This window comes from Ochotona princeps, chromosome 28, assembly GCF_030435755.1.
Source record: "Ochotona princeps isolate mOchPri1 chromosome 28, mOchPri1.hap1, whole genome shotgun sequence".
Taxonomy (NCBI): domain Eukaryota; kingdom Metazoa; phylum Chordata; class Mammalia; order Lagomorpha; family Ochotonidae; genus Ochotona; species Ochotona princeps.
The window spans coordinates 22,941,079-22,965,751 of NC_080859.1; the positions used below are offsets into that span (position 1 = coordinate 22,941,079).

Below are 24,673 nucleotides of genomic sequence, written 5' to 3' on the forward strand. Positions count from 1 at the left end.
CCTAGGAAAGCAGTCGAGGACGGCCCAATGCATTGGGACCCTGCACCCGCGTGGGAGACCCGGAAGAGTTTCCTGGTTCCCGGCTTCGGATCAGCACAGCATCGGCCCGTTGCGGCTCACTTGGGGAGTGAAACATCGGACGGAAGATCTTCCTCTCTGTCTCTCCTCCTCTGTGTATGTCTGGCTGTAATAAAATGAATAAATCTTTAAAAAAAAAAAAAGCACTCACCTTGCATACGCCCGGGATCCCATATGGGGGCTGGTTCTAAACCTGGTGGCCCCACTTCCCATTCAACTCCCTGCTTGTGGCCTGGGAAGGCAGTCAAGGACGGCCCACACCATTGGGACCCTGCACCCACATGGGAGACCCAGAGGAGGTTCTGGGCTCCTGGCTTCGGATTGCCTCAGCTACAGCCGTTGTGTCCACTTGGTGAGTGAATCATTGCACGAAAGATCTTCCTGTCTCTCCTCCTTCTAATAAATCTAAAATAAATCCTTAAAAAAAATTTTTAATTGACCTATGTTACACTTTTACAAAATCCAGACAAGCTCCTGGGAGGCAGGAGATTGGCCTGACAGACTTAGCCTGTGCAACTAATAGAACAGAGTCACAACTCGCAGCTTAATCAAACTGTATTGAAAGGGAAACTATTTAAATCTAACTGTAAGTCCTCTAAACAGTTGCCACTCAGCTCAAAAAAATACACAAGTAATTTTTCCAAGTGAGTGCTACTCACATGCTGTTACCTTCAAGCTACCTAAATATCTAAGTAACATTAGCACTGCATTGGGAAGTCCTGCCCCAAAGAAAGTCAACTGCGCTGAATGTGGTTGGATCACAGGGACAGCGGGACTCGCAGTGCCATTGTCCCCTCCGCTTTCCTGTGGATAAAATTCTCCACAAGCAGCTTAAAACATTCTTACCCAGGGATTAGTATGGCACAAACGATAATCAGTACAGGTTTGGCTGGCTAACTCTGGACAGGGGCACATGACGTCATCAAAAATGACACAAAGGTGGTTCCTGCCATTTACTCCATACCCTTCCTTGCAGTCATGATGACGTCTGTGACGAAAACTACACGTCATACTGGGATGACTCCACAGAGCAAGGGTGGCATGAGTTAGGAATTTTCCACCCAAATGAGCATTACAAAACCCAAAGCTTTCTCGCATGTTATTAAAAGTGGCTGCCACAACTGTGAATATATCAACAAAACATGTCACCTGTTGTTCTGTTTATCACCCAAGTTTGTTCAAAAGGTTTCTATGGCTACAAAAACTCCTGCCTGTGAGCACAAGGGAACGCTCATTGTATCAGTGTTTATAATAGGAAAAATAGGCAAATAAACAGCACAGTCATCCACACGGCATTGTGAATGGTCAATGGGTTTTTCCAGGTAGATTTTTAAGTCAATAAATACTCTGAAGACCTGAGGCAAAATTAATAAAGTGACTGCCAACACTTAACAAATCCAGACAAAGAAGATGTGAGCGTTCCGTTCCGTTACTCTTTGTGCTTCCTGCACACCCGGAAATTCTTTTATGGGCTATTCTCCAGCTCCACGGGGAGCAAAGGACACAAACCCACCTGCTTACCCGGTTCTCTGTAACAGAACTCCAGGGCCGCTCCACTATCCTCAGGGTTCAACAAGGAAAAACAGCCAAGAAACTTCAAGAACAGGCAGCTGAAAAGGAGCTCTTTTCCCCACATACGACCAAGAATGAAACAGGCAGAGTCGGGGGGCAGACAATGGAGGAGGGGGGTCCACAATAACAACGGAGAGCAAGGGAGAGGGCAGAAGAACAAGGGCCAACCCAAACCCAAAACCCAGGGAGAAGGTGGCAAGGGGGACAAGACAAGGAGGGCCCCTTTGTCCCACGGCCACGCCCACCTCCCGATTCACATATGGAAAGCCCTAGTCACCGTCACATTGTGATTTACACAAAGGTGCAGCCTTCGGGAAGCCAGCTAGGCTTACATGCAGTCATTGGGGGGCAGCCTCCCTCACAGGACCAATGTCCCACAGAAAGAGGGAGAACAAGACCAAGACCCCCAGAAGGGTCCCCACACACATCCCCCAGCCACCCTGGCCCTCTGACCTCTGCAGAGCCCCACGAAGGTGCCCGCACAGCCCCCAGCCACCTGGTCCTCTGACCTCTGCAGACCCCCAGAAGGGTCCCCACACACATCCCCCAGCCACCCTGGCCCTCTGACCTCTGCAGACCCCCAGGAGGGTCCCCACACAGCCCCCAGCCACCCTGGCCCTCTGACCTCTGCAGACCCGCAGGAGGGTCCCCGCACAGCCCCCAGCCACCCTGGCCCTCTGACCTCTGCAGACCCCCAGGAGGGTCCCCGCACAGCCCCCAGCCACCCTGGCCCTCTGACCTCTGCAGACCCCTGCCTCTGGAAATGTGAGAGCTCAGTGCTCGCTGTTGGAGCTGTCCAGTCTCTGAGCATCAGTAAAGCTGCCCCACTGGGAGGGCAGCGACATGCCCATCTGGCAGAAACACGTCAGAGGTGAATGGCTAACCACTTCCAGGATGCTGGCCACGCTGCTCAGGGCACTTCAGCAGCCAACAAACCAACAACTGGCTTCTCTGACTCCAGCTCACATGTGCTCAGAGTGCGGCAGGTGGACTTGACCGAGGGCCCCGGGAGCCCCTGACTTGGAGCTCCCCCTATGGAGCATCCCGGGCACGTGTGGCAAGTCAGCGCATCTGTGGCTATCAAACAGAACAAGGCAGGTTGTGGGGAGTGACATCCGGGCTGACGTAAGACAAGCCGTTGTCTCCGCACTCACTGCTCTCTCTCCCACACTGGCACACTCTTTGTTGCTTCGTGGCCTTTTTCCTTGACACACAGTGAGATCGTACATGCCATGGAACTGAATGAGCTTTCGGTGCGGCAGGGAACAGGCCGCTTGGGTGCAAAGCACTTAGGGCATTTTCTGCTGCTTTCCCAGAGCCAATACCAGGGAGCTGGATAGGAAATGGAGCCAGGTTTTGAGTCACAAGGGATGCCAGTCCTGTAGGCTACACTACAGCGCCAGCCGAAGCCTTTACACAATCTGTAACTCTACTCTTGGGAACCATGCGAAGATGAAGACACAGCACAGCCACCTGTAGCAATGTTACTGACCAGGGTGACTGCCTGGAGGTAGCGCCTGAGACCTGGTGGGCCGCCTGTCACTGGCCACATGTTGGCACCCTGCACTGGGATGAGCAGCTGCTTCTGTCTTTTAAGGACACAGCTCTGCTCAGAAGACAACTTCACATTCATCTCTACGTGGCACTGATCTTTGCTAGGCTCCAACAGACACACACTGACTCCAACATCCCCCCTGAGGCTTTTCAGCTGCTGCTGTGCTGTGCAGCACACACAGAGATGCACCGTACATGCACTCCAGTAGGAGCCACAGGCTGGGCAGGACACTCCCACAGGGGCCACAGGCTGGGCGGGACACTCCCACAGGGGCCACAGGCTGGGCGGGACACTCCCACAGGGGCCACAGGCTGGGAGGATACGCGTACACACTCCGACGGGGGACACAAGCTGGGCGGGACACGCAGAGATATACCGCACACCCCGGACACGCACTCCGACAGGGGCCACAGGCTGGGTGGGACACTCCCGACAGGGGCCACAGGCTGGGCGGGACACTCCCACAGGGGGCCACAGGCTGGGAGGATACGCGCACGCACTCTGACAGGGGCCACAGGCTGGGCGGGACACGCAGAGATACACGCATGCGCACGCACTCCGACAAGGCCACAGGCTGGGCGGGAACGAAATGAAGCAGTGACTCTAGCAGTGACTTCATTCTACTTCTGGCAAGTGCAGCTCTAACTCATCAAAAGCTCCTGAAAGCAATGCCAATGGCGCGTTTTTTAATGATTCATTCATTTATAGGAAAGGCAGCACAACAGAGAGAGATAGAGAGAGGGGGAGAGAGAGAGAGAGAGACAGAAATTGTCCATCAGAGGATAATGCTCCCAAAATGGCCTCAAGGCTGTGCCAGACTGAAACCAGAAGCCAGGGAATTCTTAGTTCCAAATTCCCTACTTAAAAAAAAAAAACGCAAAGAGAAGTGGCTCAGTGAAAGAAATACTTAGGTTACAAGTTGTAGAGAACAAACTAAGCTAGCAAAAATAAATAAATTAATTAAATAAGCTAGCAAAAAAACAAGCCATTCAAAGGCACTTCGGTCATTTTGGACTGTCCATCACAGGCAGATGTGGCTTATTCAAAACCAAATGCACTCTTCCTCTTAGAAAGGCCTGTTTTACTGAGGCACGTCCAGTTCTGAGTCACAGGGAACAGCCCACCTGGCTTTGTCCCCCAGCACAGTGTCTGGCACACCACAGACTCTGCACGCAGACTTGCTGTAGTGCCCACAGAAGCTGCAGGAGTAACACCAAGCCAGAGCAGAGCACGCACATGCAAGCTGACAGAGCTTTCCAGTGCCCTGAGTGACGGCCCCCAGTGGACAGGCCCACAGCCCAATCCCCAGAACCCATAAGACCCTGCTTGGGGAAGGGGGCTTTGTATGTGTGATGAGATCGCCATGGATTTCCCTGGTGGGCCTTAAATGCAATGATGACCACTCTGGTAAGACAAACACGTCACTCATGCAGAGAGGCGTAAGCCACAGGAAGTGGGGTTGCTGAGACGGCCACCTAGAGTCCAGACCTCTGCCCTCCATAATCGAGAGAGCGAATTCCCGCTAAGTCTCTGTGGTCATTTGTTTCAACAGCCCTGGGAACCTAAGGCAAAGTCAGACACACTGCAACAGCAGCTTACATGGGCTGATTTCCCCTATAATACAGGAGGAACAACTTGCTTCACGACACCGAGGGTCAGAGGTAAAGTCAACACAGCCCAAGTTCCTATTTAGATAAACAGAGGATGGCGGTGGGCAAGATCACGGCCAACATTACAACGCACAGGAAACATTCACACCTGAACATCAGCAGGTAACTAATTAAGATGGAAATCCAACAGGGAAATGGAAACAATGCCAGAGCACAGCAGTATTACAAAGTTTATCAAACGTGCAAAAAAAAAAAAAAAAAAAGGTGGGAGGACAATAGCCATTTGCCTATTCCCAGAACTAATAAATCTGGACATTCAACCAAAAGTACCTCAGGGCTTTTTTCTCTTAAAGGAATAAAATATTTCAGATACAACTGGGGCTGGTTGTGTGACCAGAGCAAGTTAAATCGCCACCTGTTAACACCAGCATCTCGTACGAGTGCCAGCGCCAGTCCTCGTTGCTCCACTTTGGATCCAGCTCCCTGTTCACGTGTCTGGAAAAGCAAGAGACGATGGCCCAAGAGTGCAACCCTGCCACCCACGAGGGAGTTGTGCAGTGAGTTCTAGGCTGCTAGCTTTGGCCTGGTCCAGCCTTGAACTTCCTGGCCATTTGGGGAGGGATCCTGCAGATGGAGGATCCATCCAGCGCTCGCTCTCTCTCTCTCCTTCTATGACTCTCCCTTTGAAATAAATAATTCCCGTATACGTGTATGCATACATAAATCCCTGGAGCCCCACAAGTCTCTTGACCATCTGATTCCCTTCTCCTTCCTGCCTCAGACAGCCATTGTTTTTTTTTAAAGATTTATTCACTTTATTACAGTCAGATATACAGAGAGGAGGAGAGACAGAGAGGAAGATCTTCCATCTGATGTTTCACTCCCCAAGTGAGCCGCAACGGCCGGTGCTGTGCCGGTCCGAAGCTGGGAACCTGGAACCTCTTCCGGGTCTCCCACACAGGTGCTGGGTCCCAATGCATTGGGCCGTCCTCAACTGCTTTCCCAGGCCACAAGCAGGGAGCTGGATGGGAAGTGGAGCTGCCGGGATTAGAACCAGTGCTCATATGGGATCCCGGGGCACTCAAGACGAGGACTTTAGCCACTAGGCCACGCCGCCGGGCCCAACAGCCATTGTTCTAAAGGTGAGCGTATCAATCCCGTGTGCCTGTTCCCATCACACAACGGGCAGTACAATGATGCACTTCACCTTTGCAGACACGGCAAATGGTTGTGCACTGATTTTACTGCTTTTCTACTCAACAACATAGTTTGATATTGATCTGATAGACTGATTTCAGTGCATTCAATACTAAAAGTTATTAGTCTCACATGCACGAATATTTAGGTTAGTCGTTAACTTTTGTTCCACCAAACAGCACTACAACAAAAGGTTTAATGACAACGCTTCTTTATTCATTTTTAGATCTTTTGATTATTTGAAAGGTAGAGCCACAGAGGAGGGAACCCCAGAGAAAAAGGGATCTTCCGTCTGCTGGTTCACTCCCCAAATGGCTGCAACAGGCCAGGCTGGGCCAGGCCAACGCCAGGAGTGACGGCTCCAGCCTGGTCTCAAACACCTGAGCCACTTCTGCCTTTCAGGCACATCAGAAGCAGAGCAGCTGGGACTCAAGCTTAACTGACCGTGACCTTTCCTGCCCCATCTTGTTCTAGAATCTCTCCACAGGACAGGCTAAGAACAGCAACTACCATATGCCCTTTCTTTTCAAAACTTGTCTTCTTAGAGAAATGACCTCTAGTGCGGTATGGGGCAGTGCCAAGATCGACAGAAGGCTCTGACTAGGGACAATTGTAAGACACTTTCTGTTGGGGGGGGCGGGACTAAATCCTGTGCGATTGCTTTCAATCATCCCAGAGTAGCTGATTGGCAAGGACATCTGGAGTAAACAGCAGTGCAGCTCACCACTGAGACAGTACCTGTGTGATATTTTTAGACGACATGACTGCCTGGTTATAGAAAATGCGGCCGAAGTGATCCCGGTCTGGAAACGTATCTGCTTGTCGAGGTAAGTTCGCCCCACCTGAATCAACTGAAGGACAGTGAGAGACATGAGTACATCCCTGTGAACAGAACCCACTGCCCACGGACCACAGTGGTTCCCGGTCACAGTCACGTTCCACACACGCTCTGCAGTCTTTCTCCCACACCCCAAGACAAGCTCAAGCATCACTACTGATCCCAAACCCATCAGGCTTCCCTTAGCTCTGTGCAAAATTCTACCTGAAACATTTGGGACATTCCCTTCTTGGGAACAGCTAAAGTCCTCTAACAATCCACAAACATCAGAATGGAACAATCCTTCCAAACTCTTTTTATTAACTCACTATAACCTTAATACCAAAGCCAGACAGAGATACAACAGAAAACAAGAACTACAAACCAACACCCTTGATGAACACAGACACAAAGATCCTCTAACAAAACACTAACCAAGGGCCTGGCGCCGTGGCCTAGCAGCTAAAGTCCTCGCCTTGAACGCCCCGGGATCCCATATGGGTGCCGGTTCTAATCCCGGCAGCTCCACTTCCCATCCAGCTCCCTGCTTGTGGCCTGGGAAAGCAGTCGAGGACGGCCCAAAACCTTGGGACTCTGCACCCACGTGGGAGACCTGGAGGAGGTTCCTGGTTCCCAGCTTTAGATCGGCACAGCACCGGCCATTGCGTTCACTTGGGGAGTGAATCATCGGACAGAAGATCTTCCTCTCTGTCTCTCCTCCTACCTGTATATCTGAGTTTGTAATAAAAATAAATAAATAAAATAAACCTTAAAAAAAAAAACCCACTAGCCAACAGGATCCAACAGCACATCAGAGAGATCATTCACCCGGACTAGCTGCGATTTATCTCTGGCATGCAGGAACAGTTCAGCATTCACAAATCAATAAATGTGATTCACAAAAAAAAGAAAAAAAAAGTATCTTAATTCCAAATTTAAATTTGCTCAAATTACGTAATTTTCCCATGGTGTTGGGCACTCAAAGAGATCCATGAATAGTAGCTGTTGTTTTCACAATGTGGACTCATTATGGCTAAGAGTAAAAATACAGGGAAGGAAAAAAACTTCCACAGCATGGAATGAAGATAAACCAAGCCCCCACTTGCACCAAGGCGTTCCCAGGGGTCGTTCCTAAGCAGTATTATTGCAGGAGATTTCCCCAGAATTTCCTTTGTGATTATGCCAGAAATCAACCGCTTAGGTTTTGTTCACTACCCGCTGATCATGTCCCATGTCCAGCCTTCTACACAGGCTTGTGCGTCCCCAGCTGGTCACTTGCCCAGGTAGAGGCAGGGCAGCCTGTTCTGCAGCGCAATCTCTTGTGCCCGGAGGTGCTTCTTCACCGTGACTGGGTAGTAGGTCCCTCCCTTGACAGTCGCGTCGTTGGCAACGATCATGCACTCTACGCTGAAAGGCAGAAATTCCACCGGAAAGAGAGAGTGTGTGATTGCTTCAGAGTAAGGAGCACCTCAGAGATGCTCAGCATAAGCTCCAGCTTGCAGCACATTCCCCCGGGACGCTCCCTGGACACCAGGACGATATCAAGGCAAGCCTTCACTATGCGTCGGCACATTCATTTACACAGTTCTGAATGATCCCGTTAACAAGCCTGCAAGCTCCCACTTGAAAAATTAAAACCTAAGCCTCATTTCATGATAGCTCCCTGAATGAAAAGACGCTAATGAAGAACACCCAAAAATTAAAAATGTAAGCTTTGGGGATGAGACACTTGTTTTAAGAGTTTCTTTCAACTTAGACAATTTGCAAAAAATGTATATGGACCCGTGAGGAGTACCAGCATAAATTTAGTATGTCTTTCAGAAGTTGTCTAGTATTTTGGCATGATGGTCTTCCAAAAAACCAAAAGCTTAATCTAAAATGTAGCGTCACGGTGTGGCCTGAAGTCACAGTGGATTTACACTCTAAACCAATACGTTGAAGACATGTGACAGATACAGTGAGCCTCCAACAGGGCTCCTTCTCACCAAAATCCCAGATGACAGACATCAGGGTGGGGAACGCAGAGAGCCAGGGCAGGGAACAGGGCCGCTCACCACCTCACCACCAGCGGCTCACGGGAAACCGCGCATAGATTCAAGTCCAAGGAAACACACACAGAGAAAGCCCACACCAGAAGCCGGGGCTCGTTCAGTCACATGTGCCAGGGCCCCACGCAGCATTTCTGGCTTAGCACCTCGGCAGAAAAGCTGCGATGGCCACCTGGGGACCACACTTGGAAAACATGGCTTTCACCCCAGCTGTACAGGAGATCACGTGTACAGTCTTTGAAAACAACACACTAAGTCCAGCCCTGCAGAGTCTGACTAAGTAAGGAGGGCTAGGCTGTAACAAGCACCTTTTGTGGGACACTCCTTGGGAGAATCCAATGGCCACCTGCTCTATGGGACGCCTATGTTCTAAAGGACAGAAAGAGCAGAGAGCTTGCACACAAACACGTGTGGGTGAACACGCCCCGTGACTCGTGTTCCTGAGTGCAGCCGCAGGTACTCACCCTGACACTCTCCCAATGCCCGTGATGATACCACCAGCCGGCACCTCCTCATTGCCATACAACTGGTAACCTGCAAACTGGGACAGTTCCAGGAACGGGGACCTGCAGGGAAAACGGGGCACTGCTTGAATCAAGTCACTTAAAAGACAAACCCAGAAAACCCAACTCTTCAGTGGGGTGATGTTTTAAGTGCACGTGCTGTGCGTAAGATCTGGAAAAGTGGCCCAGTGACAGGGCACGCTTCCAAGGCTGGGTCCCAAACTCCAGTGGCAGTCCAAGTCCTAACTACTCTGCTTGTGAGCTAGCTCCCGGCTAATGTGTCTGCGAAAACAGAAGAAAATTATACAAGTGTTTGGTCCTCTGTCACCCATGTGGGAGACCCAGATGGAGTCCCTGGTCCCTGGATTCAGCCTGGAGCAGAACTGGCTGTTACATCCAATTTGAGAAGTAAACCAGTGGATGGAAGATCTCTCTCTCTAGCTCTCGCTCTCTCTCCCCCCGCCGCCCTTCCCCTGTCACTTTGCCTTTCAAATAAATAAATATGTTAAAATAACAGACCAAACACTGCAGGCAGTCTGACACTTCTCAGACGAGCCAGAATCAGCCTTGTGCATTTATAAAGCATCTAATGATGTAACGCGCAGCAGAGAACCCTCGGCACCAGCACCCGGCCATGCACCGACCCTGGGTCAAGAAGGGTGTCGATCCTGTCTCTGGGTAAGAGCTTTCCTCTTGCTGTGTGACGGGCTCGCGCTTTCTCGTTGCCTCCTACGGTTAAAAATCAAAGTCACTACGTTACATTGACAGGATAGAAGGTCTCCAGAAAAACACACGACGCTGAGTTGCAAGGCTGGCGCTGCTAGCAAGGTCAGCACAGCCTGTGAGAAACAACTCCTTTCCATGTGACTTACAAGTTGCCAGTTTTCTGGAGCAAAAGAATAGAACTCGTGCGACCTGCATTGTGCTGCAACAAGTTCAAGTCCCAGCTACTCCATTCTGATCCAGCGAACGCCCCTGGGAAGGCAGCCAAAGATGGCTCAAGTGCTTGGGCCCCTGGTGGAGTCCCACCGACGTGGGAGACCCTGGAGGAGTTGCAGCTTCCTGGTTTTAACCAGGCTCAGCCCTGGCCAATGAGGCCATTTGGAGAGAGAATACAGAAGTGTTCTCGCTCACTCTCTCTCTGTATCCTCTTCTCTGTCATTCTGCCTTCTAAATAAAAATCAACCTCTCAAGAAGCCAGCTGGCCTATAATTGCTCAGCCTGTACCTTACTGGCCGGGCTCCCGATCTGCCTCTTCCTAGTCCTCCCTAGGGAGGAGGCAGAGTTCTGTTACTCCTCACTTGCTAAGTTATTGGGGATGTCTCTGCTCATCCGTCTAAGACTGTTTTACTCTTCAATTGTTACTATATGTCTTGTTGGAGATATAATATGCTTTTGATCGCCTTAGAATGCACAATTCTGTAAAATCTTGCTTGAATACTATAAACTGCTAAGTTTAAATTAAAAAAAAAAAACTAATTTTAAAAAATAATAAAATCGGGCCCGGCGGCGTGGCCTAGCAGCTAAAGTCCTCACCTTGAACGCCCCGGGATCCCATATGGGCACCGGTTCTAATCCCGGCAGCTCCACTTCCCATCCAGCTCCCTGCTTGTGGCCTGGGAAAGCAGTCGAGGACAGTCCAAAGCCTTGGGACCCTGCACCCATATGGGAGACCCGGAAGAGGCTCCTGGCTCCTGGCTTCGGATTGGCGCAGCACCGGCCATTGCGGTCACTTGGGGAGTGAATCAGCAGATGGAAGATCTTCCTCTCTGTCTCTCCTCCTCTCTGTATATATGACTTTGCAAAAAAAAAAAAAAAAAAAAAAAAAAAAAAAAAAAACCAAACAAACAAATAAATCTGAAAAAAAAGAGCTAATGGGAAAAACAGAACAAGTCTGCACCCCTGCTTGGTGTTGTTAGTTCTCCCCAAAACCAGCACCTCTTGGGGAAGAGTCTGAAGGGTAACCCACAGAAACGCTGGGCTCACCTAGCTTTATGTACTGTGCTCTTTCGTGGAGCTGATTCACCAGGGCCTTCATCTGTTCGTAGTTCTCCTGCAACACAAGGAGGGCGGAGAGAAACGTGAGAAAGTAGCTTTTGACCAGAATAAGGAAGAAGGAAAAACATCAACTTGTCCCCCCTCTGCAACGCAGTGGCATGCGGCCACACCTGCTGCTGTGGTCTCTGCCAGGCAGTTCTGTCCAACGGAGAGAGGACCACCATTCACGCCTTCTCCAACGCCACCACCCCTCTCCAGCACCGCTCCCAAAATCTCACCCCTCGTTCAAAAGCCAATCCACATTCATTTCCTCACCAACACTGTGCTCCCGCTACACCATCTTTGTTGCTAAAACACGGATTGAACTTCACTGACCTCCATTGGCTTTCCTAGTTTGCAAAGCAAACATCACTTTTAGATGTTATTGCACTCAAAACAAAACTTGGAGCTTATAACTGGATTCTTGGTCTTTCTCTTTTTGGCTCCTCCCAATTCAAAATGCTGGCAGCCAACACCCTTAGATCCGCAGCTGGGCTCTGCACACTCAAACCTCAGAACCATCTTGTTTGCGGCTTTGGCCTTTTCCAGAAAAACAGGCTTAGCCTGTGTACCATGCATATCACAATGCCACGCTGTATTCTTGTGTTGCTTGCACAGTGTTGCCGTGTGGGCGCGGGGCTTGCCAGTGGGTTTTGGCAACATTCGCCATGCTTGCCAAACAGTGAAGAGTTGCTGAAAGCTGTATGCTTGGATGAAGAGATAACCAAGAGGTGGGTGCTCACCCCGACACCCTGTCCACCTGCAGGAAGAACAGAACCCTCCCCCCGGAGCCTCTGAAGGAACTGCAGGAAAGCAGAGCTCCCCACCATTACATACCAGGTGCACCCATCCTCACCAGGTGGTCTTAGGGCCACTCCCACAGTGTCGCTGGCAAGGCAGCCCTTCAGAACTGCTGGCCTGAGGCCCCACAGGGGAAACCACTGAAACGCCGCCTCCTGAGCACCTGTAACCTGACAGAGGCCCTGTTCCAGGCCCTGTGAGTGCAATGGCTCCTGACACACAAACCCAAGCAGCAGAGCAGGGCTCGGGAATATCTGTCCCCACATCTGATGCCAAAGGCAGATTTACAGATAAAAGGACAGACAGATCTTCCATCCGCGGACTCACTCCCCAAACGAACACGATGGCTGGAGCTGGAGCTGTGTGGAGCCAGGAGCTTCTCCCTGGTCTTCCCTATGCAGGTAGAGGCTCAAGGACTGCAGCCATCTCTCACTGCTCTCTCAGGCCATATGCAGGGAGCTGGATCGGAAGTGGAACAGCTGGGACTAGAATCAGCACCCATCTGGGATGCCGAAGCTGCGAAGCTGATGGTTAGCCTGCTGAGCCACTGCACTGGCCCCACCAGGTGCCATCTTCTCCTGAGCCAGGACTGCAGCCACCACCTGACGGATCAGGAACAGGTGAGCTACTCTGGCCTCAAGCCCAGGCTCCCCGCACGCTGCCCTCCCGCTTTTACCACAGGGGAAGAAAATGTGCTGATTAAAACACGGCTGCTAAGCGGGAAGAAAGCAGCCTTAGGCTCTTGTTTTGTGCTTCGGTTCTGTTACTACACTAACTCAAGGGTTGGGAAAAAACCCTCCAGTGTGACGCCTGGTGTCTCCCATGAACGCAGCCGTGAAATGCCCCCTCGTGCCCCATGAGTGTGGAAAGTCTCTGCATTCATGAAAAACAAATGTAGAGGAATGGCACGAGCAGGTGGGCAGCCGGGCAGCCATCACCAAGGCCCTCATGCTTCGCACCCCATCCCGCCTCCCTCCCTAAGCTCCCTGGCAGGGACTTTGGCTTTATTCTTCATGTGTTTGTCTATTCTGGCTGGGCCGGCCGGAGTCAGAGGCTGGCAACTCAACCCAGGCCTCTCAAGTCATCACCAATCTGCTGCTTCCAGGGCTCATGCTGGCAGGAAGCTGGAGTCGGGAGGCAGAGCTGGGAATCAAACCAGCCACTCCAGTGCAGACTCGGGAATCCTAACCAGCATCTTAAATGTTCCGGCTCAGTATCTACCCCTGGTTTTGTTTTGCTTTGACAAAAGACTTGACCGTTTTGAATTGAGAAAATTTCCGTAAAGAACCTCATCCAAACTGTCAAATCCAGGACCCGGTGCGGTGACCTAGTCCTCACCTTGCATGTGCTGGGACCCCATATGGGCGCCGGTTCTAATCCCGGCACCTCCACTTCCCATCCAGCTCCCTGCTTGTGGCCTGGGAAAGCAGTCGAGGACAGTCCAAAGCCTTGGGACCCTGCACCCACATGGGAGAGCTGGAGGAAGTTCCTTACTCCTGGCTTCAGATCAGCGCAGCTCCGGCCGCTGCGGACACTTGGGGAGTGAATCATCGGATGGAAGATATTTCTCTCTGTCTCTCCTCCTCTCTGTATATATCTGACTTTGCAAAAAAAATAAATAAATCTTTTTTTAAAAAAAATGTTGGGAATTTGGGTGCCAGGTTGAGCTTTGGCTGCTCCACTTCCGATACAGCTCCTTGCTAATAGCCTAGGCAAAGCAACAGGGGATGTCCCAAGTGCTTGGGCCCCTGCACCCACGAAAACCCAAAAGAAGCTCCTGGCTCCTGGTTTCATGCTGGCCCAGCCCTGCCTGCTTCAGCCATTTAGGGGAGTGAACTAGTGAATGGAAGGTTCCCTCTCTCTCTCCTTTGCAACTCTGCCTTCCAAATAAATAAATCTTCCCAAAGGAAAAAGAATGTACCAGCTTTGAGCATTAACAAGCTGTGACTCTATTCTGGAAGCTTGCAAAAGCTCCCAATTCCACGAAGAGACACTTAAAGACATTGCAGGACACATATTGTTCTGTGCGTATGGCAAACTTCTGAAGGTCTGGGTATCCACAGTCCGGGAGTAAAGTGTTTTCGCCCTTTAGTTCCCAAAGCTGCCCCCACCAGGTCCCTCCCGACGTCACCAAGGGGCTTGACAAAGTCCAGAAGGTCTCCGGGGTGGAGTGCAGGCACCTGCCCACGCGACCGGCTGGCCAGTTCTGGAGTGGACCCACACGGCTTGGACCCGACTGCAGGGTCCGGACCGCCGCTACCTTTAGCTGTGGTCCGCAGCCCGCCGGCGCGCCCTGCCAGCCTACCTGGTAGAGGGCAGAGCCCGAGTCCAGCTGCGTGCCCATCGGGGCCAACGCGTCCCCGTGGTAGGCGCGCGGCCCGGGGACAGCGGCGCGCGCGCAGGGCCGCAGGGCAGTCCTCAGGAAGGCCCACATGGCGGCGGGCAGCACGGCGAGGGTACAGGAGGAGAGGAGCTGCCCGCGCAGGACAGACCGGGGATGAACGGCAGTTCCCGGGCGGCCAGACACAGACCGGTGCCAGGCGCAGAGCGCGTCCCGGAAGCGCCGCCTCAGCCCAGGCCTCGCCCAGGCCCGATTGGTCAGCGCCGCTTGCCGCGCCCCTTGCTGCAGCCAATAGGGAAGAGAGGCTCCTCGGGGCGGAAGTAGTCTTCAGAGATGACCGGATGCCCCAGTTGGCGTTTGCAGGGTGGATGTGGGAAGGGAGAGGAGCCCGGGGACGAAGGGTCAGAGGACCCCGGGAGGCCGGAGTGCAGGGATCATGCAGGACGCACGTTCAAGGAACCGGAGGCAGAGTGCCCAGGGAGGCAGCCTAGTGTAGGTCGACGGGAGAGGCATTGACCCCCAGAAACACCAGGCGTGACTCCCCAGGTGGACGCATGGGCTGGCACGGCTGTGTGCTTGGATGATGTGACAGCCTTAAAATCACACCCGTAGAAGGGAAAGGCGCAATGATTTGTATGTAGTGCTTGTTTTCGTTAATATCCACAGTGTTCTTAAACAAAAACAGCTCCCTGCTTGTGGCCTGGGAAAGCAGTCGAGGACGGCCCAAAGCCTTGAGACCCTGCACCCGCGTGGGAGACCTGGAGGAGGCTCCTGGCTCCTGGCTCGGCTCAGCTACAGCCATTGCGGACACTTGAGAAGTGGACCATTAGATGGAACATCTTCCACTCTGTCTCGCTTCTCTGTATATCTGACTTTCCAGTAAAAATAAATAATTTTAAGTCAGTTACAGAAAGACACACACACTCAGAAAGTGAACCATCCGCTGGTTCATTCCGCCAGTGGCTGGAATGGCTAGCCCCGGTGTTGGACAGAAGCTGGGAGCTTCATCCAGGAAGCCCATGTGGGTAGCAGGGGTCCAGGCACTTGGGCCTTCTGATGCTTTTTCTCTGGCCATTAGCAGGAGGAGGTACAGCAGCCAGGACTAGCTCCTGTCCCTGCCCACGTCCACCCTCTCCCTCTCTAGTGCTCTCTCAAATAAACAAATTAAAAAAAAAAATCTTCCTCTTCCTGAAGGGCAGATTGACTTAAGCCAGAAGGATAAGAGGTTAGTACCATGTCCAATCTAATAGAACAACAAGGAGTGAGACAGCCCAGGCCATATATTAAAAAAACAAAACAATCTTGGGCCCGGCAGCGTGGCCTAGCGGCTAAAGTCCTCGCCTTGAAAGCCCCGGGATCCCATATGGGCGCCGGTTCTAATCCCGGCAGCTCTACTTCCCTTCCAGCTCCCTGCTTGTGGCCTGGGAAAGCAGTCGAGGACGGCCCAATGCATTGAGACACTGCAGCCACGTGGGAGACCTGGAAGAGGTTCCTGGTTCCTGGCATCGGATTGGCGCGTACCGGCCCGTTGCGGCTCACTTGGGGAGTGAAACATCGGATGGAAGATCTTCCTCTCTGTCTCTCCTCCTCTCTGTATATCTGGCTGTAATAAAATAAATAAATCTTTAAAAAAAAAATTACAAATGAAATATGTCCTGTTCTTTTTTCCCTCTCCTCCTCTGTGTATATCTGGCTGTAATAAAATTAATAAATTTTTTTAAAAAAAATTAATTCCTGCAGGTGTATTTTGACAGAAGGAAGAAAGTAAGTAGAGTACACCTGAAAACAGTGATCCTGCTTAACTGAGCGATCAAAATAAGCGATCAAAAAGGACACAACCGAAGTACTATAAAATAACTTTTATTTACATAATGTATACCTATGGAACATAACTTTTCTTTAGAACAAGAAAATTTACAAATGACAGATACTGCATCTATTTGTCAAAGACTTCTTCAGGCAAGACAGAATACATGGTCATTTCTCTATCAAGCATGGTGGTGCACAGTGAATACAGAAGTTTATACCTGGGCCCCAGTCACTTACCAACCACTGGGCTCTAAAACCAACATGCCCATCACTTGCTGAGACCTAAGTGTTCAGGAAGAAAAAGCAAGATAAATAGCTGTAATTGTATCTCCTTTAAGATTTATAAAATAAATTCTTTGCAATATCTTCTTTACATTAAATCAGACTTAGCGTACCTGTCTTTCCATCATACAAGGTAAATACAATGATTCTGCATCTTTCCTTCCAAGACTCATTTTAAGAGTAACCAGGATAATTGAGTTGGCCAATTTGATTCTCTAATACAAGGAATGCCCTGCGTATTCACTATCCAGTAAGAAAGTCTATCTTCCATAAAAATAGCTGACTGTGGATCAACAGGGACATGTGCACACAGTTTAAAAATAAACATCACACAGGGACGGTAATCATGGCAACCTAACGTCCAACTCAGTACTAACTGAGAGAAGGAAATCCTTTCAGAATGAGTTTTTTTTTTTTTTTTTTTTAGAATTTACAAAAGCAAGTTATAAAACAGGATTGTGGTTTACTCCATGATTTTTGTGGCATATTAATCCCACAGCATAAATAAATGTACATCTCTACAGAATGTCCATTCATAGCGATACATCCTCCTTTGTGACAAAAAAGTTGTCAATTTCACTCTAAGGCTATGAGTAAAAACTGTGTCGGCAGGGTTTCTGCAGATGAGCCGTACTGTCATACTCGCTGAGCCCACACACTGACCAAGCACCTCAAAAACCAGCTACCAGTTTTTTTTTTTTAAACCACAGAAGACTTTAAAAACTCTTTCAATTAAAAAAATCTAATCATTTCATAATGCAATCAGCAGATCTGACTTATTCAGGCACAAATCGCAACTTCAATGACAACCAGGACACAGTGAGGGCAACACCAGAGAGGTCAAATCAAACTCGGAACCCACCCTGGCCCCAGCCCTTCACCCACGCCCCGCCCGGGACTGTTGGCCTGCCCCGGACATCAAGCCGGCACACCCCAAACGAATCTGCAGGAAATGCTTCCAACTCCTAACAAATGCCTTACTGACTCCAGAACGAATGTGTTACCGACCCAAGAGGTCTTTCAATGAAACCACAATCGGTCTGCTCTTGGAATAGTTTGACTTGAATCACTAAGATCTGTTTGGGCAGGTAACAGACAAGGGTCTACTGTATTTGATAACCTGCAAATCATCAAATTTCAAAATTAAAAATCTTTAAATTCATATTGTGATAATCACTGATTTCCTACTGTGACATTATTTTCCATTTTTAACAGCAAAATTAAGTGTGTACTCCTAAGTATTCCGGAGCAGAATTTTATGGGGAAAAAAACTATCAAGAATTTTTTTTTTAAAGGAGTGTGTGTATATATGTAGGAAATTGGCCTGATAAATCAAGTTTTCCTCACCCATGAAAATCCTGAGATTACCCAAGAAATAAAAACAACAAAAAAAAATTCACAGTATAAAGTTAATAGGCTAAATAGAAAAAAATATCCATTCCAGTTGTTATCACTTTAAATATCTTTAAAATTAGAGAGGAAAAGACAACAGACAAAATTTGTTCATGTCTCCCTTATGCACAATCGGAGGGGTGGATATAATTAAAACTGACTAGCATTATAAATAAATTTAAAAATAAATAAGCTCTCTGATGTGTCATTTTTATAAATAACTTTAAATACTAGTTCTCCAATTAGGACTAATGTTATACCACCATGAATTAGAAAAATACATATTTTTCCGTCAGCCAAACAGTTGACAACAGCAAAGTTTTCATCTTGCCACACCAGAGTGGAGCTACACAATCTGCTTGTAGATAGTCCGAGGCAACCAAAAAGACCTCATCATGCCCTCAAACAACAGATACAGGAAATTTTTAAAAAATCAAAAAAACCCAAACTTCAGAAAAGAAGTTCACTCAATGTTAAATACGACCACCCCTCAGCCAGGGGCTCTGTGATCTCCACGTGACGCTCCCGAATCCGGGGGGCTCAGCATGTAAACACGAGGGGCGTATCTGTCTGAGAGAGCTCACTCGGGAGGAAGGTACCTCAAGAAATCGTTTCCAGCGACTACAAAAGCTTCCAACCAAGTTCACCCAACAGTCAAAAGCAATCTAAACAAAAACTGATTATTTCCCCCTCCGGGAACTGCTCTGTTGATGTAATTCAGTCCCTAAACATCAGCCTCTTTCAAAAGATACAAGGCCCGAGACTGTCTCATTCTGCTTCATCCACCTCGATGAAGATATCGTTGAAGAAATACTCGGCGACGGTGGTCGGCTCCTCGGCGGGCGCCGCGTGCTGCCCACTCTGACGTCCCTCTCCCAGTAGGACTTTATCACAGGACACCTAAAAAGACAGTGAAAATAAGGATACAACGCAGCGTTCCCACCCTGCCCACGGTGACCCACCTGGACCTCAACTGCTTCAAAAGCAATACGGCAATTCTGACGTCTAAACAAATTCATCCATTGTATTTCCATACTGTTAAAATCAAGAAAAGAATCCTAAACACAGTGAGAGTGCTACTAACACAACCTTTGTGGCATTACTTACAATAACAGGTCATCACTCAAGTGAAACAACGCAAGAGACCTTACCAAAAAGGAACGTATCAATTAACAATTAAGACAGCATGGTGCTGGCGCAGAAATGGACACCTCATGGGCAAAAAGGAAGATGTGCAAGAGTCCCAAAATATGTGGAAATTCAGCATCAAACAAAAGTAAAAGGAAAACTGGATTAGTCAATGAATAACGTTGCACGCCTTTTGATGCAGCTTCCCTCCAGGAGGGGAGCAGACACGGCGCAAGCAAGTGGGCCCTGCCAGCCACGCGGAGGCCTGCAGCTCCAGGCTCCTGGCTTCCAGCTGCTGCACTCGGAGTGAAGCCGCAGATGGAAGATTTCTCTCACACATACTGCCTTTCAAAAAGAGAAATTTAAGAAAAAAAAAAAAAAAAGTAATAAAAATTAAAACTCATCAAATCTTAGTCTCAAGAGATTAATTCTAGGGACTATTTTTGAGAAACTCCATGGTGAGCTTCTGAGGCCTACTCCTTGCCGAGATCACGGATCACACCAGTGTTCTTCTGGTCTTTGACACAGGTGGGCAGACTTGTCCAACACAGTACTTGACTGTGGACAGCTTCAAAAATGCACAAAAATGATACATACAAACAACCCAGCTTTCATAGTTCCTGAAATCCTTGCAGGTGTCAGGGTAGGCCTAAGGTAAATAAGACACAGCATTGCTTCATTCTGTTTCCACAAGCCAGAAATGGCCCCGAGCTGAAAGGAATGAATGAATTCTGTGTCATGTATACGGCTAGTTCAGTCCTCCAGCAGCCTTCACTTCCTAACCCAGTACCTTACCCTTTCAGCTGGACGAGTATGGGGAAGAGACAGATCCAGTTGCTCTGAAATCATTTCAGATACTTCAGTAACCCATTACAGTGCTCCCTCCAGTTAGGCGGGAGGTGCAGTCCATCTGACGCACACCCTGGGGAAGGGATCACGCACCTGCACCTGAGCCGCTGACTCGCCAGGATTCTCAGGCTGGGACCCGGCATCGGCGTTCGGAGCTGGAAGCGTGTCACGGGAATCCTGCCCGGTCTCCTGACGCTGGGAGCTGGCATCCACGCTTGGAGCTGGAAGCGTGTCACGGGAATCCTGCCCGGTCTCCTGACGCTGGGACCTGGCATCCACGCTTGGAGCTGGAAGCGCGTCACAGGAATCCCGCCTGGTCTCCTGAGGCTGGGACCTGGCATCCACGCTTGGAGCTGGAAGCGCGTCATGCAATTCCCGCCTGGTCTCCTGAGGCTGGGACCCAGCATCGGCGTTTGGAGCTAGCAGCATGTCATGGGATTCCCGCCTGGTCTCCTGAGACTGGTACCCAACCTTGGCGTTCAGAGTTAGCAGCGTGTCATGGGATTCCTGCCTGGTCTCTTGAGGCTGGGACCCAGCATCGGCGTTTGGAGCTAGCAGCGTGTCACAGGACTCCTGCCTGGTCTCCTGAGGCTGGGACCCGGCCTCGACGCTCGGAGCTGGAAGCGCATCACGGGATTCCTGCCTGGTCTCCTGGATCTCACTTGGTGGGTCAGACCTCTTCACATTCTGTCTTGCTGCAGGGATCAGAGGTTTTAGGCGCTTCTTTCTATGGACTTGAGTGGGCTCATCAGACCCCAGACTGGTTTTTTTTGAACATATTAAAGACAAAAATCCCAAGGGTTTTCTGTGAGGTCTGAAATGGAAAATAGAAAACATTAGTCAAACATAACCTAAGGAGGTATTTTTTCCTTTGAATGCCAAGTATCTTCTGTATCTTTGTTAAAAAATGATCATACTCTGTATCAAGACACAAAGCAATGATAGATTTCATTTCTAAAGCTCAATATTATATATTTGTATCTTTTGCCATTCTAATCCTACATTACTCTACCCAAAAACAAAAATTACAACTGAAGTTATTTGAAGCCTGTCACACTTCCCTGATTAGCCAGGCTATGTAAAGGCTCGTGATTTTATTCTTGTACTGCGTGAGCAGATCTGAGACCTAGAAAGATGGGACTAAGGTGTATCTGTTTTTGAAAAGGTGTGCTAGAAAAATAGATGGCCTGTTACAAGCCAGATTCCAAAGGAAGGACAGGGGTAAGGAAGACTCATCCACAAAAAAAAATGCAACTTCCAAAAAGTCCCAGTTTGTGCTTTTTTTTTTTTCTCTCAAAATGGTTAAGAGAGGAGGTTAAACCCTTTATGAGGAGCCGCAAAGTACTGCTTAGGGTCAGCGCTGCAACAGAGCGGGTGAAGCCGCCATGTGCAGTGCCAGAACCTTGTAAGCACCATTTCACAGCCTCGTTGGTCCACCTCCAACCCAGCTCCTGGTGAGCAGCTCAGGAAGGAAGTAGAAGACGGCCCAAAGGCTGAGTGAGGCCCTAGCACCTCCGTGGGAGAGCTGGAGGAAGCTCCGCCTTCAGCCTGATCCACCCCTGGACGCAGCAGCCATGTGGAGAGTGAAGGCTGGCTGGGAGACCTCTGCAACTCTGCCTTTCAAGTAAGTGTATACGTGTTTCTAGAAACACCAAGCACCGTCTCTGTGAGCGACCAGTGGCTGCCTTCCCGAGGACAGGGAAGCAGGCACAGCCTTAACGCCACCGTCTTTCCAATAAGGCTACAACGCACACTCTACTAAGCACTGATCCCACCACGCCATGATAGGAGCGCTTCCCGAGCCAGAAAGCATGCACAGATCACCCGGAGCAGCTTCTCAAGTCATGACTGAGCCCAGCCGGGAGTACGGGCGACCTGAGCTCCGCACTGCTAGCCAGTGCTCCAGTAACGTCCCTGTCGCTGGTCCTAGAACCACACCGAGTGCCAAGCAGGGCTCAAACGGTCAGCAAGCCAAGTACAGCCTCAATCTGAATTTGTAAGTAAATTTTACCAAAATGCACCTGCTTACGCATGGCTTACTGTTGAGAGTTTGCACTATAGGTCATAGTTCCCAAAAGCTTAAAATATGCACCGTGTGCGCACGTACAGCTTGCTGCCCTCTGTAAAACATCACTTCCCAACCCACTTTAAACCGCCAGGATGCCTCGTGCCCCCTTGCCTTCAGCATACTGCCCAAGATGCACAATACTGCTATGCTTCACTATTTGGAATTTTAGTAACAAAATAATTTATTAAATACACCTGCCTGCATTACAGTCCTTCCTCATCACTTTCCTTGCGGGAGGTTATTGTACATCCTCCTCTACTTCAACTCACCACATCATCCTTCGATGCCGCTGCTAGACCAGAAGTTATCAACAGTCCAAAAACTCGCTTGCAGACAATGAGGAAAACAAAGTGGGAGAAGCTTGCTTTAGACTTAAATTCCACAGTTATTCTCACAAGGAGAAAACCATGGTTGATTTCATTGATATGCCAAGTAGTTTTTTTTTTAAAAGGGGTCCAGTGCGATGGCCTAGTGGCTAAAGGCCTCGCCTTGAACGCCCAGGATCCCATATGAGCGCCGGTTCTAATCCCAGCAGCTCCACTTCCCATCCAACTCCCTGTATGTGGTCTGGGAAAGCAGTTGAGCACAGCCCAAAGTCTTGGGACCCTGCACCCACGTGGGAGACCTGGAAGACCGGAAGCTCCTGGCTTCTGGCTTTGGATTGGCTCACCTATAGCCGTTGTGTGGCCACCTGGGGAGTGAATCAACAGAGAAGATCTTCCTTCCTCTCTATCTGCCTTTCCAATAAAAATCTTCTAAAAAATTAAAAAAAAAAAGGCATCTTCCGCTTGTGGGACTGGAGTAAAGCAGGCTCCAGAGCCATCTCCAACGCCAGCCTTCTGTCTCCAGTCACCCCCGAGTGCCACCAGCTCCCTCAGGGCAGCGGGCAATCAGAGCAACAGAACCTTTCCTAGCTAACAAAGAGCTGCTGTAACAGCATACAATAGTCTGGTTTTCTGGAATGAACGTTCAGCCAAAACATTTCGACTCCCCCTGCAGAAGCTTCCTCCCTTTTCATTCCCAGTGGAGGACTGTTGTTTCTAGGAAAGCGCCCATGGGGCTGGATTTCACCTTTACACATATGCCTATGTTGTAGTTGCTGCTTACAGTGTGTGTTGTAACTGAGAGCGGGGGAGGAAGCTGCCACTGAAGGTTTTCTCCTGGTACCTGGACAGGGGCGGTTTCATGGCGGGCTTGTTCTCCACCTGCGGGGACGCACAAGCAGCATCCGTTCTTTCTTCCTGAGTCACCTCAACCCGAGGACACTGAGGCACACTTTTCTCGCCATGTGGATTGGTGATTTCACTGACAGTTCCAGACACTAGACCTCGGCAAGCTGATTCCAGGTGTTCCTTTGGAGGGTCTGGATGCACTGAGCTTCCCAGGGTGGGGGAACCAGCTCGACCCTTACAGGACTCCCCTGAAAAAAAAAAAAGGCAAACAGCACATACATGGAAATACTACATTCAGTTTAATTGCAGTATTTGAAGGGAAAAAGCAAGCCATTCTGTAACAAACCTACCGTAAAAAGATAAAGCTGAATTATTGTTGAGTTACTGGAACTATTTAGAACAGCACAACTTGCTAGATTTGGCAACAGCTCTGCATTCAGATACAAAGCTCAAACCACAACAACTTGCCTAGAAAACTTTTGTTTACAAAGATTCCTTGAAAAGCAATAAACAACAAAAAGCAAAAAACAAGTATTCCTTGAACTTGATGATATTCTAAACATCTAGGACTGAGAACACAGTAACCACCAATCCAAAGCAGAGGGGGCAATGCCATGGCCACAGAAGGAATAAGACCCACAGAGGCTCAAATAGTTAAAAACGTCTTAAACAGTAAGGAGTGGGAACCAGAACAGTATTTAATTAGCACAAGACAGAGAAATTTCTTGTTAAATAAAAAACTTCATTTTCCCTTAAAATAGTTGCTTTTTTTAAGGTCTATTCCCAAAGTGTTCCAGCACACACTAAAACAACCCAATTCCAGACAACATGGAACAGACTCGCTAACACTGCTGGGCACAGGAGCTTCCAGGGCCAAGCTGGGAGAGCCGAGGTGGGCCCGTGAGGACCACCGAGGTTACGGAACCTTCCCACTGCCAATGCTCTTGGATGCCACCAGCAGCAGTGTGGCTGCACGGGAAAGCAATGGCTAAACACATGAATGATGAGATTAACACAGACTGCCATAACAACAAAAATGTATACAGACAAATGTATACACTACAGGATACATATGTCTAGCTGTCTTACTTCTGAAAGAAATGGCCCCTAGAAGGTTTAATATCTTGGAGAGATTTTTCAATTCCTATAAACAAGAAAAACTCTGTCTTTTGAGCTTCTGTAGGTAACTTAAGCCTGCAAAGATCCCTGATTTTAAATGAACTCTCAGGTAATGGTAAGCACTGATCTAAATGATTTTATGCACAAGTTTCTAAATCCTAAAAGGCAGTCAATGAACTTTTAAAAGAACATCTTTGTAGCCCCTATGGTTCCCTAATAATTACAGTGTGAAAGCAAGAGGGACTTCCAAGAATAAAGGAATCACCCAGGGAAAAATGCATCAAATATATCCAGA

General features: G+C 49.2%; 2 protein-coding genes across 2 annotated transcripts in view; both read right to left on the reverse strand.

Moving 5' to 3' along the window:
• Positions 1-14,713, reverse strand: part of MCCC2 (methylcrotonyl-CoA carboxylase subunit 2) — a 38,316-nt gene extending 23,603 nt beyond the window's left edge. The window contains exons 1-6 of the mRNA XM_058656419.1: positions 14,524-14,713; positions 11,367-11,433; positions 10,025-10,109; positions 9,342-9,443; positions 8,109-8,236; positions 6,751-6,863 (exon numbers count right to left, since the gene is read on the reverse strand). Of these exons, the coding sequence (XP_058512402.1) occupies positions 6,751-6,863; positions 8,109-8,236; positions 9,342-9,443; positions 10,025-10,109; positions 11,367-11,433; positions 14,524-14,652 (624 nt within the window). The 5' untranslated portion in view covers positions 14,653-14,713. The remainder of the gene's footprint in view (positions 1-6,750; positions 6,864-8,108; positions 8,237-9,341; positions 9,444-10,024; positions 10,110-11,366; positions 11,434-14,523) is intronic.
• A 4,018-nt stretch (positions 14,714-18,731) lies between these two features.
• The window catches only part of BDP1 (B double prime 1, subunit of RNA polymerase III transcription initiation factor IIIB), a 70,929-nt gene continuing 64,987 nt past the window's right edge, over positions 18,732-24,673 (reverse strand). Inside the window, exons 38-40 of the mRNA XM_058656200.1 lie at positions 23,255-23,507; positions 20,113-20,833; positions 18,732-18,942 (exon numbers count right to left, since the gene is read on the reverse strand). Coding sequence (XP_058512183.1) covers positions 18,811-18,942; positions 20,113-20,833; positions 23,255-23,507 — 1,106 coding nt within the window. The 3' untranslated portion in view covers positions 18,732-18,810. The remainder of the gene's footprint in view (positions 18,943-20,112; positions 20,834-23,254; positions 23,508-24,673) is intronic.